The 16053-nt window shown below is 45.1% G+C and overlaps 1 protein-coding gene across 6 annotated transcripts in view; it reads left to right on the plus strand.

Annotated features, from left to right (window-relative positions):
* Positions 1-7661: 7661 nt before the first annotated feature.
* The window catches only part of SLC10A7 (solute carrier family 10 member 7), a 240663-nt gene continuing 232271 nt past the window's right edge, over positions 7662-16053 (plus strand). For 5 of the 6 annotated variants that reach the window (XR_014811826.1, XR_014811827.1, XR_014811828.1 and 2 more), the window contains exon 1: positions 7662-7984. Coding sequence is in view for 3 of the 6 variants with exons in the window: in XM_021100285.2 (XP_020955944.1) it covers positions 7885-7984 (100 nt within the window). In the remaining 3 variants the exon portion in view is untranslated. The remainder of the gene's footprint in view (positions 7985-16053) is intronic. The other variant, NM_001137640.1, reaches the window with a different exon arrangement.

A 16053-nucleotide genomic window follows, 5' to 3' on the forward strand; every position in this document is an offset into this window, starting at 1 on the left:
AAGGTGCGGATTTGGGGAGCTCCATGACCCTAGCGTAATACATAGTGGTTTCCAAATCACAGAGACAGAAGGCTCTCCAAATATCTTTTAGATCTTTGCTCTTTCTTAAATTGGGCTTACAATTCCAGTTGATGCTCCATCTTAGAAGACATTCAGAGCTAAAGTTATATGTAATTTTCTAGGAGGAGAAAAAAAATGCCCTCTGGAGAGTTTTAATATGTTTGGCATTTTTCTCAGGAATATGTGGTGGGCAACCACTCTATAAATGATTTTTCACCTGCCTTACAGGAATGCAGGTGCCTGTCTTTCCACTGAGAACCAATGTTTAAAAAAATTACACGATAATTGCTATATATTAATTTTTCTCTGTTAATACATGGTAAAGTTATACACTTATTTTAAGCGACCACATTCATACTATTATTCATGCTATTTTCCACACACACACTTCTGAATTTTCTCTTTTTATCTCAGTGGTTCTTTGCTAAAGGTGCCAAGTTATGTCTTTGTTTGTACCTTAGCTAGTTTTTCCAAGTGCTTCTTTGATATTGTTATGCAGAGTGTTGGCTTTGTTTCTTTTACTCTTTCTATCCTTCATCATTTATTAATGACACGGATTGTGTGTTGAAGAGTTGTCAGGATGATCATTTTTCTATATTTACAGGTATAATAACTGCATTGAAGTGGATTTGTCATCTAATAGCCTTAAATGATCCCTCTCTTTGGGGCTGCATTTCCCTCCATTATTTACCATACCTCCCAATAGCTTATCATCCACTGCTGTCTACTCTCCTCTAGGTCCTTAATTTCCTGAGACAGATTTCCACTTAGGAGACTGAGAAACTATTAGATGCAGAGTTTCCACAAACCACAGAAGCAGAAGGTCTTGGGCAAAGAGACGCAATTGCCCACTATGGGTTAAAGAATGCAAAGAGCATTACCTCTCTACCTGACAAGCCCAGTTACTATCAATGGGAAGAGGGCATAATTGCATTTGAATTGAGGGAATCTACATCATAACTCTCATGAACACAAATACAGTAGATGCTAAGTGCCTAAATTCCTGGACAGGGAAAGCAGAAGTAGTTCTACTTCTAATGTAAAACACGGCCTCCTATATTTGAGTCGGAATTTTCTTAACGGTTTCATATGAGTCTGTGGGTTGTTCTAGAGAGAACCAGTACCAAAGAAGAAAATCATCCTCTATCTCTGTAAAGCATTTTAGCTACGCTCAGAGAAGCGGACTACCAGATACTTGTTTTGGAAATTAGCTAGCTAGTGACGATATATTTTCAAGTCATGCATGTATTGGGAGTTTTCTGCTGTAACTGGCAAGGCCATCGTATGTAAGCAAATAAGTTAGGGCGTCCCGGGAGAAAGAGAACCAGGAATGGCTTTCTGGATATAAGAATCCTTTTTTGGCCCAAGCCAGTTTGGGTTCTAAGCCTGGCCACAATGCTTGCCCTTAAACAACCCTCAACAATTAATGATCTTAAGGGAGAGAAAGCAGAAACTAGGGAAGTGCAGCCAAGAAACGACAGTGTAGCCTTGGGGCAGGGTCCTGGTTCCTCAAAGAATATACATAACAGTACTTTTGAGTCTTTCTGCAGAACCACCCCCCCCCAAATGGAAGAACTACTTGATTTTTTTTTTTTTTTTTTTAAAGAAAAAGTCAAGTTTTCAAATTCCGGTAGCATTTTAGTCAACTGCAACTGTTGGTTCATACATTTCTCAAATGAAAGCAATAAGACAAGGGTACTTGTCCCCTCTGAGAAGAAACTACTTGATGAAGCATTCTTCATTCCTGGGGAAGGACAACCAGAAGCAGTCCTGGGGCCACTAAATACCAGCTTTGAAAGACAACACAAGCTTGCCTCTACTCTGATCCTTATCTTCGGTCCTATTTTCCGCTCCCCAAACTATAAAACCACATCTTAATCTCTCCCAAGGCAGGCACAGTCTTTAAGGCATTAGCTTGCTGTGGCCCCCTTTGCCTGGCAAGTCAATAAAGCTATCTCTTTCTCCTTCACTCAAAACTCTGTTTATATTCGGTTTGGCACTGGTGGACAGAAGCCAAGTTTTGGCAACAAGATTATCTGAAATTCCAGATTTTCTGTCACTTCATTATTTTTTTATTTTTTATTTTTTGTTTTTATTTTTTTGGCCACACCCATGGCATGAGCAAGTTCCTGGGCCAGGGAACGTACCTGAGCCACAACAGTGCCAATACTCAATCCTTAATAGTCAGCCACCAGGGAACTCCAGTTACTTCACTATTATGCAATAGCAGCCAAGTAATGCTTAGCTTCAGTGGGAGTAATTTTCCCAAATCAGCTTCATTGTAGATCCCAACTTCTATGTTATCTTAAGTCGTTTGCTTTTCAAAGCTTTCATTTAGGGTTAGTTAATTCTCGCTGAAGGGGCTTCTCCAGCTACAGCAGCCAAAGCATATTCAGTCTGGACAAGTTTACCAGATGGGCTGAATGGAGTCAGTGGAAAGCTGTAGATTTTTTTTCCATATTATCCAACAAAGTTTGTGTGCCTGATCCACAGTGACACCAAACAAACTGAAATGCTGGTAGGAGTTCCCTGGTGGCTTAGTGGTTAGGACTTGGCCTTGGCCTGAGTTTGATCCCTGGTCTGGGCACTGAGATCCCATAACAATTCACTACATGCAGCAGCCAGAAAAACAATAAAGCCCTGAAACACTGGAATTTGGAGCAGAGAAAGGTTTATTGCAGGGCCAAGTAAGGAGAGCAGACAGTTTGTGCTGTAAAAAAAAAAGAGGAAAAAACCCAAACTCTTGGAGTTCCCGTCGTGGCGCAGTGGTTAACGAATCCGACTAGGAACCATGAGGTTGCGGGTTCGGTCCCTGCCTTTGCTCAGTGGGTTAAATCCGGCGTTGCCCTGAGCTGTGGTGTAGGTTGCAGACGCGGCTCGGATCCCGCGTTGCTGTGGCTCTGGCGTAGGCCGGTGGCTACAGCTCCGATTCAACCCCTAGCCTGGGAACCTCCATATGCCGCGGGAGCGGCCCAAGAAATAGCAAAAAGACCAAAAACAAACAAACAAACAAAAAACCCAAACTCTTCAGTAGTTTTCAGAGAGAAGAGAGAAGTTTTTATAGGCAAAATTTGGGGTGGAGGGCTAAAGGGTGTGTCTTTCTTCTGATTGGTTGATGGTAACGTAGCAGAGCGATGCTCCAGGAATCTTGTGCTCCTCCTGAAGTTACCATCCTCCAGGTGGGTGGGGGCTTTAGTTCCAGCAGCCGCACTCAAAGATACTGTTAGGTACCTCCCTTAAGAAGGAACCAGGACCCTGTTTTGATCGCTGCAGTATTGTTTCTTTTTTCCTTTTTTCTTTTTTTTGTCTTTTTGCCTTTTCTGGGGCCGCTCCTGCGGCATATGGAGGTTCCCAAGATGGGGGTCTAATGGGAGCTGTACCTGTTGGCCTACACCACAGCCACAGCAATGCCAGATCCGAGACGCGTCTTCAACCACAGCTCAAGGCAATGCCAGATCCTTAACCCACTGAGAGAGACCAGGGATCGAACCCGAAACCTCATGGTTCCTAGGTGGATTCGTTAACCACTGAGCCACGATGGGAACTCTTTTTTTTTTTTTTTTTTTTTTTAATGGTATATGTAAGTTACCCAGCCAGGAATTGACTCTGAGCCACACTGATAACCTATGCCACCTGCAGCAACTTTGAATGCTTTAATCCACTGTGCCAGGCTGGGGATTGAACCTGCACCTCTGCATCGACCTGAACTACTGAGTCAGATTTTTTTTTTTTTTCTTTTTTTAGGGCTGCACTTGAGGGATATGGAAATTCCCATGCTAGGGTCGAATCAGTGCCACAGCTGCTGGCCTACACTGCAGCCACAGCAACGCGGGATTCAAGCCGCATCTGAGAGCTACACTACAGCTCATGGCACTAGCAGATCCTTAACCCACTGAAGGGGGCCAGGGTTCAAAAAAGAATCCTCATGGACACTAGTTGGGTTCGTTTCTGCTGAGCCACAAGGGAACTCCCAAGGAATTCCTGATGGAGGATGTGGGAGTGGGTTAGTCACGAGCATCAAGAGGACACAAAGGTGTTGGTAAGGTTTGAGTTATTACTGCCTAGGCAGCCAACTTGAAGCACATGGAAGCAACCAGTTGTTTAGTTTGAATCTAACAGTTAAGAGAGACTAAATTTTAAACTTAGCACTTTACATCTATGCTGATTTCATGTTATTAGATATTTATTAGATTCAGATTTGCTAGGTGTGTACTTTTTATTTTTTTACCGGAGCCCATACTTATGTCATCATGGGAGACATTTATGTTATGTCTACACCATACATTTGTGCATATATGACCCAAAACATGTGGTCTGGCTGTGTCTACTCTAAACACTGAGGATATATGCTACCAAACATATGAACTAACAGGGTGATCCAGAACCGAAAGAATGAAACTGAGCTGTGAAAATTTTAACTTCTGACACATAGTGTGATAACAACAGAAAGAACATAAATATAACCAACAGTAATTTTCATCACCACCATCCATTTTCAAGCATATAGAGCTTAAACACAAATTTTTTAGATTACAGTTTTAAGGGGTCAGAAATGCAAAATAGGTCCTATTGGGTTTGAAACTAAGGTGCTGGCAGGGCTGTCCCACTTCAGGAGACTCAGGGGGCATCCATTTCCTTGCCTTCTCCAGCTGCTAGAGGCTGCATTTCTGGGGTCATGACTGGTTCTAGTGACCCCATCACTCCAGACTCTGCTTTCATCTCCCATCTCTTTGTCTTCTTTTATTTTTGCTTTTTAGGGCCACACCCGAGGTCTGTGGAGGTTCCCAGGTGAGGGGTCTAATCAGAGCTAGAGCTAGAGCTGCTGTCCTACACCACAGCTCACGGTAACACTGGATCCTTAACCCACTGAGCGAGGCCAGGGATTGAACCTTCAACCTCATGGTTCCTAGTTGGATTCGTTAACCACTGATCCACAAGGGAACTCCCAGACTAGTATCTTAATAAGAAGAGGGAGAGACACCAGGGATGTGTGCGAGCAGAGAGAAAAGATCACGCAAGCCAAGGAGAGGCAAAACAATTCTTTATTTTAAAATTTTTAGGCTTTTTAGGGCGTTACCCACAGCATATGAAGCTCCCAGGCTAGGGGTCAAATGGGAGCTACAGCTGCCAGCCTGCACCACGACCACAGCATCACCGGATCCAAGCCACATCTGCAAACCACGCAGCAGTTTGCAGCAACACCAGATCCTTAACCCACTGAGTGAGGCTGGGATTGAACCTGCATCCTCATGGATACTAGTCAGGTTCTTAACCTGCTGAGCCACAATGGGAACTCCTTCCACCTGAATTTCTAACAGGCCTCTGAAAGCTGTCTCAAAATAAGTCTTGATTTTCCTCACTAAATCTGCTCTTCCCTATCTTTTTCATCTTTGTAAACTGATACCAATATTCACCCCAATAGTGGATTTATCTCCACCTTAGGAGTCATCCTGATTTCTCTTTCCCTAACTCATCTATACCCACTTCTGCAGCAAGTGCTGTCTGCCTCTGGAACCCAAATGGAAATGATTGCCTTTTTTTCTTCCCCTTTACTATTGACCTTCCAGGGCAGGCCAACAGGATATTTTCTTTCAAACACTCCAAAAGCCTCTTCCATTTTTTTTTAAAATTTCTGTTCTACTCAACAGCCAGAGTGACTTTCTAAGAACAATGTTTTCTCCTTGCTCAAAAATGTCCTAGAGGGAATTCCTGTCAGGGCTCAGTGGTAATGAACCTACCAGGATTCATGAGGATGCTGGTTCCACTCCTGGTCTTGCTCAGTGGGTTAAGGACCCAGAGTTGCCATGAGCTGTGGTGCAGATTGCAGACATGGCTTGGATCCTGAGTTGCTGTGCTTGCGATGTAGGCCCTCTGCTGCAGCTCTGATTCCACCCCTAGCCTGGGAACTTCCATATGCTGCAAGTGCAGCCCTAAAAACCAAAAAAAAAAAAAAAAAAAAAAAAAAAAAAAAAGAGAGAGAGAGAGCGAGAGCGAGAGCGAGACAGGGAAGAATTTATTTTCTCCTTGGAGCCTCCAGAAAAAGTAGGGCCATGCCAAAACCCTAATTTTCGACTTCTGGCTTCCAGAGCTATGAGACTAAATTTTCATTACTTTATTTTATTCTTTCCTTTTCCAGCCGCACCCTAGTATATGTAAGTTTCTGGGCTAGGGATCAGATTCCAGCTGCAATTTCAGTCTATACCACTGCTGGTATTGCCAGATCCCAACCCACTGCTCCACAGCGGGCACTCCTAAATTTAAATTATTTTAAAGCCTCTAGTTTTAGGTATTTGTTACAGTAGCCACGGGAAATAAATGCAGAATTCACAGCGCACTGCATTCTTTTAAGTAACCAACAAAAAACTTCCAATGAGTTTGATTCTGCTCTAAGCAGATCAAAGAGTTCTGGTTAAGTAACACAGCAATTCCCTGATTTATTTGGGTGCATAATGGACGGAGCTGAGTTCCTGCAGGGCCTATGGGTAGGAAGTCCATTCATGAAACTTATCAATATCGCTGGTTGCCAGAAAACGCTTCCAGGGAGAAGTGGGGACGGACAGAATCAGCACGTGGGACAACGGAAGGCATGTGCCTCCCTCCACTCAGGGCCTCACAACTTATGCCTTGTGGATCCTGACCCACTTCGCACAGTGGCCCTGCTGTCCGGGTGGGTAAGTTCTAGGGACCCAGCGAGAGCGTGCAGCCTCCATCCAGGCGAGCTCAGACCGCCACGCCGCCCATTGCCAGCTTCGCAGGGTGGCAGAGAGCGAGCTCGAGCACTCACCCGCCATCCCCAAAGAAGGAGCTGGTCCCCGCTTCCAGATAGGGGGATGAACCCCTGCAGTCCTCCCCACTCCTAAGCCGGTGTCGGCGAAGAAGGTCGGGGGCCCAGTACACACCCGCGAGCGGTGGACCTGGCGGTTCCCGCCCTCCCTCCCGGGCGGCAGAGATCTTGCGGTTGTGGGCGTCGGCTCAGTGCCTAATTCTTAACACATTTCCGGGGCTAAAGCTCCCCGCCACAAGGGAGCCGCTTTCCCGCGCGGGTTTAGAGAGCGCAACTACCTCCAGCTACTCCGGCCGGGAACTGGGAGAGTGAGAACCGCCTCCCCTTCCCTGGTGTACACGTCAACGCCGGCGTCGGGGGAGCGTCGTAGTTCTTCGAAGAAGCTCGCCTAAGAAAAAAACCCTCCGCATTCCCCCTCCGCGGCAGCCGACGGAGAAACCGCAGCCTTAAGCGCACGCGACCCTTTCCCTCAGGCTCATGGCAAAGAAAATGAGTCTCTCTGTGGATGTGTTCCAGAGGTGCTGGCGGCTGTGCTAAAGATTTGTTGTAGCGGGACTCTTAATAGAGCTAGGTGGCTGTGGCTTCTCATGCCGCTCCCCGCCCCCGTCATCTCTACGGTTCTGCAGGCCTTATTGGTGGTGAGTCTGTCAGCCCTACCCGGCGGCCAGCTTCTCGTCTCCAACTACCTGCGTGGCCGGCCCGGCTCAAGTGTCTGCTTCAGAGCTTTTGCACTTGGAAGCCGCGGCCAAGAGCGGCTGGGGGGGGGGGGGGGGGGTTTGTGCGCCTCTATTAGGAGGCTTACGGTAGTGATGGCGGCGCTCAGTGAGACTTTCCTGTCACTGGATACTACTACTCCCAGCCCTCCTCTGAGCCGCCGGAGCAACCCACTGGTCTTTAATTTACAAGTATCAATTTGACTTGCTCTACTGCATGTCAGGTGGGACCGTGGAAAGTGTGGAGACGCCCCGGAGATTAAGCAATCGCAGCTTAAAAAGAAAAAAAGCCAAACAAATAAACAAAACCCACCCACCCTAACAAACATGAGGCTGCTGGAGAGAATAAGGAAAGAATGGTTCATGATTGGAATAGTATTGGCCATCGCCGGAGCAAAGCTGGAGCCGTCCATAGGGGTGAATGGGGGTAAGTGCTGAACCTTTTCGTGCTCCACCGCGATTCCCATCTCGGAACTAATATGTGAGTCTTGGGAAGAAGGGGAGACCGGAATGGGGGAGTGTCTGCCTCTCTCTTAGGGGCACCGACCAACCAGGGTGTCCTTTGGTCCTTTTGCTGATTTTTCCATTTGCCAACCCCAGAGAGGATTTTATAACTAGGATGGGCCATGGGGATTTGAACGCAGGTTGCCTTTTCCGCGAACAATCAGTGAGTATCCTTCGTGTCAAGGAGTGAGAATGAAACTTACCCTCTTGCCTTCAAAGTAGCATCCTATCCCAGGGGACGCTAGGTTGCCAGGGATTCCTTATCTATCTTGGGGTGGACACCATTACCACGTCCGTTTCCCTCCCCCCATCCCCCACTTTAAAAAAAGAGTGGAGGAAGAAAAAAAGGGGCACCTCTTCTTCCTCCAACCCAGATTTGGTGGCCCACATGTTGGAGAGTGATGATTTGCTGCAGTTGCTGCCGCTCCACAAACTCCCAAGCCTAGTGACACGTTGCACTCACTGCTTCCGTGCGCTGCCGGGACTCAGTGGCTACACTTAGCAGTCTCACAGATTTAGGCTGTGTTAGACCAGTGGCGTGTGTATTTTGGCAAGGAAATGTAGGCAGGCTAAAATCATACTCAGATCTCTGAAGAGTGGGAGCTTTGTAATGCGTGGATGGGCATTGGTGCAAATGACTTGGAAATAACCTTAGCCTTTCAGGCCAGTCCCACCCCCTATCCCTTAGACGATCAAGTCCCACTTTTCATAAACATTAATTGAATCCCTTCAGTTCATTGCCTTTTGGACCTTGTTTGGTGGTTTTCACACTTATTGACAGGTTTTGTACTTTAGTCAAATATCACGGACCAACAGGGACGGAAGCGAACACATACATTTTTTTAATGCACTTGCTCAGGAGGATATTTGAAGTTACTTCTACCTTTTTGTTCAAACAAGATGGAAGTGAATGAAATGATCTCTCAGGAGAACAGTGGTTCCTTCTACCCTCTATACCTCCATTTAGACAGAGATCCAGGGAATATTTAAAAGGAATATTTTGGGAGTTCCTGTCGTGGCGCAGTGGTTAACGAATCTGACTAGGAACCATGAGGTTGCGGGTTTGATCCCTGGCCTTGCTCAGTGGGTTGAGGATCTGGCGTGAGCTGTGAGTGTAGGCCTCAGACGTGGCTCGGATCCCGCGTTGCTGTGGCTCTGGCGAAGGCCGGCAGCTACAGCTCCGATTGGACCCCTAGCCTGGGAACCTCCATATGCTGCAGGAGCGGCCCTAAAAAAGGCAAAAAGACAAGATAATAATAATAATAAATAAATAAATAAATAAATAAATAAAAGGAATATTTTGAACAAAGATTGTGGGGACTCAAACTTTTTTTGTTCATTTTATGCTCTTTTCTTTTATAATCAACTTAGTCCAAAATGTATAGGGTTTGTAACCTTGAGAGTAAATCGATCTGTGATGGTTACTTACCTCTCTGAAGTTACCAGTTTCTTCTTTGACGTGGCTTCTCTGGGAGTCTTTGGAAAACTTGTGAATGTTGCTATTCAGTTTGTGTCAAATGAGTTCCCCTGTTCCTGTGGCTAACCAGGTAGTAAGAATTAATGTAAGAGAGACTTTTTGTGGTGATCTGGAACGCACATTTCACTAGCTCCCGTTGCAAACTTTATAGATTCTCGAGTTAGAGCTCTTATTTGCTCAGGCTGAATTAGGCAGTAATTAGGCTGAAATTACAGGTGATGTGTGAGCTTCAAGTTTAGATCTGCAGAGACTAGGTTTGGTAAAATACCTTTTACCTTAACAGTCCCTGGCTGCTCAGTGGGAAGGAGAGTTGTTGAATGCTGAATCATTTCCCTAGGGCTCCCCTGGACCCCAGCCTGTGTCAGATGGATTCTGTAATCTTATCTGTTCCCCCAGACTCTGCTTCTTGAAGTTTTGGTAGTTATTGTATCTTAGAAATATTCTTTTCCTGTTCACTAGTCCTTAGGCTGTTCATCCAGGATGATTCCTTTCTTTGTTTAATTATAAAAGAGGAGAATCTTGGAGTTCCCATCGTGGCTCAGCCATCGTGGCTCTCAGATTCTCATCCATGAGAATGCAGGTTAGATCCCTGGCCTGGCTCAGTGTGTTAAGAATCTGGTGTTGCCATGAGCTGTGGTGTAGGTCACAGACATGGCTCAGATCTGGCACTGCTGTGGCTGTGTTGCAGGCTGGCCACTACAGCTCTGATTCTGCCCCTAGCCTGGGAACCTCCATATACCATGGGTGCGACCCTGAAAAGACCGAAAAAAAAAAAAAAAAAAAAAAAAGGAGACTCTTAAGAGCTCAGAGGGAGGAGTTCCTGTCATGGTACATCGGAAATGAATCTGACTAGGAACCATGAGGTTGTGGGTTCGATCCCTGGCCTCTCTTAGTGGGTTAAGGATCCAGCGTTGCCATGGGCTGTGGTGTAGGTCACAGACACGGCTTGGATCTGACATTGCTGTGGCAATGGTGTAGGCTGGCAGCCGTAGCTTGGATTTGACAGCCATGGGTACAGCCCTAAAAAAGCAAAAAAAAAAGAAAAAAAAAAGAGAGAGAGAGAGAGAGAGGTAACATTAAATTATTTTAAGCCAACATGCATCTCTTACTCTTGAAGATATTGAGACCTGAAGTCGGATGACTCACACTAGGTCAAGTTAGATAGCTTAGGGAAGAGGTAGGACTAGGGACCAGAACTCCCCCTTCCTTCATAGCGCTTGCAACATTCATCCAGATGTTCTTGGCAAAAATTATTAACAATGAACAACCATTGTAAAGAAAGGCTCGCTAATAAAAACGTTTCCCATGCCCTGATTTTTGTTTTTTTGGGGGTGTGGGGGGGTCTTTTTAGGACCACACCCAAGGCATATGAATGTTCCCAGGCTAGGGGTCTAATCGGAGCCACAGCTGCTGGCTTACACCACAGTCACAGCAACAACAGATCCGAGCCATGTCTGCTACTCACACCACAGCTCACAGCAACGCCGGATCCTTAAACCACAGAGCAAGTCCAGGGATCAAACCTGTGTCCTCATGTTTCCTAGTCGTATTCGTTTCTTCTGCGCCATAATGGGAACTCCCCCATGCCCTGATTTTTAGCCCAAAAAGAGTAGAGCAAAATCAGCTAATATTAGACAACAATGTATTCGTATGATTTCTTTGAGAGCTGCCCTTGTGTAAAAGTTACTTTTTCTAGAAAAAACGTTAAACAAACAAATGCTTGAGGTTTCTTACTTAGGCTAAGTTCTTGATACTTCAAATGACCTTCCCACCTATAAAACTTCTTAAATAAAAGCAAACGTCCTAATAGTAACAAACAGCACTTTCACTCCATTAGTTAAAACAACAAAAATCTAGAGCCAGGGAGAAAAGTGGTTGCTGAAAATGTGTCTATCCTCTTCTGCTCTTCAGAACTGTCTTAAGCACTCTTGGCTTTGCCCATGGCATGTGGAAGTTCCTGGACAGGGATCAAACCTGAGCCCTAGCTGTAACCAGACCCACATCAGTGACAATGCCAGATTCTTAACCTGCTGAGCCACAAGGGAACTCTCTACATCATTTTCTCCCTCCTAACCCCACGTTAAAAACCATGGGTTTCAAGTCTCAAAATTGCTCCTTTTTTTTTTTTTTTTTTTTTTTTTTTGGTCTTTTTAAGGCCACACCTGAGACATATGGAGGTTTCAGGCTAGGGGTCATATCAGAGCTGTTGCTGCTGGCCTATGCCACAGCCACAAGAAGGCCAGACCCAAGCCACACCACAACTCATGGCAACACCAGATCCTTTACCCACTGAGCGAGGCCAGGGATCGAACCTGGATCCTCATGGATGCTAGTCAGATTTGTTTCTGCTGAGCCACAACAGGAGTGCCTGCTTCATTTTTTTAATGGCCAATTTTTCTTTTTCTTTTGGTTTATTTTCTCTTCTGGCCGACCCACGGCTTATGGAGTTTCTGAGTCAGGGATCAGATCTGACCTGCAGTTTCGACCTATGCTGTAGCTGCAGCAATACCAGATCCTTTAACCCACCTTTTTCCCTGTGCCTGTTGGTCATCTGTATATCTTCTTTGGAGAAATGACTGTTCAGGTCTTTTGCCCATTTTTCAATTGGTTGTTCCTAGTCCTCCAGAGACTCTGCTGACTCCCTTGCACCACAGTGGGAACTCCATAGTTTTTCTTTTGATGTTGCTACCCCATCCCATTTTCACTGATAATTTCGTTCGTTTGTTTTGATTTAAGGAAAAGTTAAAACTTATATTTGTTCTTTATAGCCATCTCAAGATCTGAATCTGGTTATTTTCGTGACTTAGAGTATATAATCCTTACCTTGTAGAGAGGCCAAGTATCATTTTCACAGCATAGTTTCAACTCTCACCTCTGTGCCAATATTTACTAACTTTTTCAGCCCTTCCTGCTTCTAGTTCCGCATTCACACCCTGGCCTATCTATTAACATCTGTCTCAAAGAGGCCTTAGGTTTCTCCAGATCAGAATTAATTCCTCCTTCCCTTTTAAGCGGTACATAGTAGGTAGCCCTAGAATGGCCTCACCAGGTCCTTTTGCGGGTTAGAGTTATTTAGATGTGCATCTAATACAAAAAGCAGTATAGCCTGTCTCTGGGACAAAGTAAGGAGTCATTCCAATGAATTCTGCCAATTAGTTAATATTTATCGTGTGTATTTATAAATATGTGCATGGGGTGTGGGAAGAGTTAGCTTTTTAAAAAATACACTTGTTGGCTAACTAAAGTAGGTGCTTTAGCTGCCCCAGAGAAACATGTGGTCTAGGTCAATGCCCAGTCTTGCTATGGAGATGCATTTTTGAACATCTCACTTGCAAATATACTGCCAACTCCAGCCTGTCCTATACAGAAAGTTTGGGCCACCGCTGTGGACAGAAGCAGTTGACAATATTAGGGTTACAAAAAGCAGAGGGTTGGAAGGAAAGAAAAATGATATGAGTTTTAGAAAAAGCCAAACAGGATATTAAAAATTCCTCGAAGGCATTTATTTCCAACACAAGCCCAATTCCTTGACTTTCAAATCTGCTCCTGAATCACCTTCCTCAGTTTTTGAAGAAATACTATTTCTAAATGTGAGCGACTGAGACAGATTCACTCACAAGTATGGGGGAAAAAATGTACTTCTTTTAAGTTTTTGAACCGCTTTCACTGCCCTAAAGTATAGTGCCTTTCCCTTGCCTTCTTCCTTTTGCTCCCTTTTCTCAAATCTCAGCAAAGTCATTTGTCTAAATGCCAGGTATATAAAAGACTGTATTATAATTTTGAGGAAATCTTAGTTTCTTTAGTCACTGTTGTACTACAGATGTGTAAAATATAGCAGTGTAGTTGCTCAATAAATGTTGACTGACTGAATGGGGATTTTTCCTGAGCTTGGTCTTAATTGTTGAGCAGTACCTGTAGGTCTGCTGGAGAGTCACAGGGAATAGAGGAAGCGCAATTGTGGTCCCCTTGTTGTGCTTGAGAGAGTGTATTCATTTCCTGGGGCTGCTACAACAAAGGACCACCAACTGGGTGGCTTAAACCACAGACATTTTGGCCTTCCCACTGTGGTGTAATGGGATTGGCAGTGTCTCTGCAGCGCCAGGATACAGCTTGGGTCCCCAGGCCAGCACATTGGGTTAAAGGATCTGGTGTTGCCATAGCTGCAGTGTAGGTTGCCTCTGCAGCTCGGATCTGATCCCTGCCTGGAAACTCCATATGACATGGGGTGGGCCAAAACCATGCCCCAAAAACAAGATAACAGAAATTTATCTTCCAGAAATTACTCTGGAGGCTAGAATTCAGAAATGTTGTCAGGGCCATGCTCCCACCAAGTGCTCTAGGGAAGAATCCTTCCTTGCTTCCTCTGGCTTGTGCTGGTTGCCAGCTCTCCTTGGTGATTTTGGCTCATGCTAACATAATGCCCGTCCTTGCCTCTGTCTTCACGTGGCCATCTTCCCTCTGTGTACAAATTTCCCTCAACTTACAAGAATGCCAGTCCCTGGCCCAGAACTTCCACATGCTGTGGGTATAGCCAAAAAAAAAAAATAAAAAATAAAAATAAAAATAAAAGTCACTAGATTATGGTTCAACCTAATTCAGTAAGACCTCATCTGAATTTGATTACATCTGCAAAGACCCAGTTTCCAAATGAGGTCACAGTTATAGGTTCTAGGTAAACATGAATCTGGGGGGACACTATTCAATCAGCATAAGAGGGCTGAATAGAATGTCAAATATGCGATGGTCTCAGATTTTAAAATGGCTTGTTGTGGCTTAGTGGAAATGACTCTGACCAGTATCCATGAGGATGCTGGTTTGATCCCTGGCCTCACTCAGCGGATTAAGGATCCGGCATTGCGGTGAGCTGTGGTGTAAGTCGAAGACACAGCTCGATCTGGTGTTGCTGTGGCTGCGGTGTAGGCCGGCAGCTGTAGCTCCTATTTGACCCCTAGCCTGGGAACCTCCATGTGCCTCAGGTGCGGCCCTAAAAAGACAAAAAATAAAATAAAATAAAATTTAAAAAAAGGTGCATGCCAGGGTTCCTCAACGCCAGCACTCTCAACATTTCAGACATAATTCTTTGCTGTGGGAGGGCTGTGCTTTCCAGTGTGTTTAGCAGAATCCTTGATCTTTACTAGATTCCAGTAACACATTAAAAAAAAAAAAAGTTATAACAACCAAAAAAAAAAAGTTTCCAAACACTGCCAAATGTCTGTGGAGTGACAAAACTGCTATTGTTGGAGAACTGCTGGTGTCCAGGAATTAAATGGTACCTTCTCAGAACCACATCTTTTAAAAGAATGTTGTTCTTTGGTTACCGCATTAGGTCTTCAAGCCAATTGTGTATAGGCTACAAAAATAAGTATTAGGAGTAGTTCCTGCGGTGGCTCAGCGGTAACGAACCCAACTAGTAACCATGAGGACAAGGGTTGGATCCCTGGCCTCGCTCAGTGGGTTAAGGATCTGTTGTTGCCAGGAGCTGTGGTGTGGGTCACAGACGTGGCTTGGATCCCTAGTTCCCTAGTTACAGCTGGCAGCTGGAGCTCCGATTTGACCCCTACCCTGGGAACCTCCATATGCTAATGGAGGACCACCAAAACGCAAAAAAAATAAAGTATTAAGATTGCCCCTGTTGTACCACAGTGTTAACACATCTGGGGTGGTGCTGTGGGGTGAGAGCACTGAACTCTAACCACTAGACCACAAGGGTCAGCAGTCTGGATGTAGGTCACCAATCCTTGTCCCTTTGGAGAAGAAATCCAGCTAATAGACTGAGAGTCATGAGGCAAATAAAGTGTTTATTCAGAGAGAAGATCTCTGCAGAGAAAGCATGGTCAGGCTGGGGAGGAGGAGGGGAGAAAGAGAGAGAGGGGCAGACAGACTGACAGAAAGAGCAATAGAGTAATGTGTGTCCTTTAGAGGTCGTTTAAATCGCTTGTATGGGGGGCCATCCTTCCAGGCTTCCTCTGAGCAATCATCTTGTTTTGATTAGCCTTGAGTCCATATTTAGTCTGACTCAGGGTGCTCCCCTGTGCATGTGCACATCATTTTGCCAAGGTGGATTCTAGCATAGGGGTTTCTGGCAAGCTGACAAGATATACTATGGTCTGGCACCTCTCCTTTCTCTGACCCTTGAGGACGCTTTCTGTGCACATGTAATTCGGGAGGTCTCCTTGACCTCAAGAATGAGAAATATGTGGTCTCTTTCATTCAAGCAGGACACAGCTCCTCCTTGCTCCTGCCATAATCTTTATCTTGAAGTTTCTGTCCACAGGGGACAAATTCCAGTTGCTCAGCCTGGGATCCATCTATCTCCTGCCTCAATGCTAGCCTATCTCCAGAGAGGATTTTCCAGAGATCGGGCCTGTCTGGGTCACTATGGTATGCCCAGGGCCTGGCACAATTTAATAAAAATTACAATCTTAACATTTTGTTAAGTACTTGCTACTATATATACATTACCTCATTCGCATAGTAAGTGCTCAATAAATATTTATAGACTGCATGCTCTTGGA

Source organism: Sus scrofa, chromosome 8 (genome assembly GCF_054392235.1).
Source record: "Sus scrofa isolate SSC_HxYL_T2T_F1_AM1 chromosome 8, Sscrofa_HxYL_maternal_Yorkshire_Landrace_v2.0, whole genome shotgun sequence".
NCBI lineage: Eukaryota > Metazoa > Chordata > Mammalia > Artiodactyla > Suidae > Sus > Sus scrofa.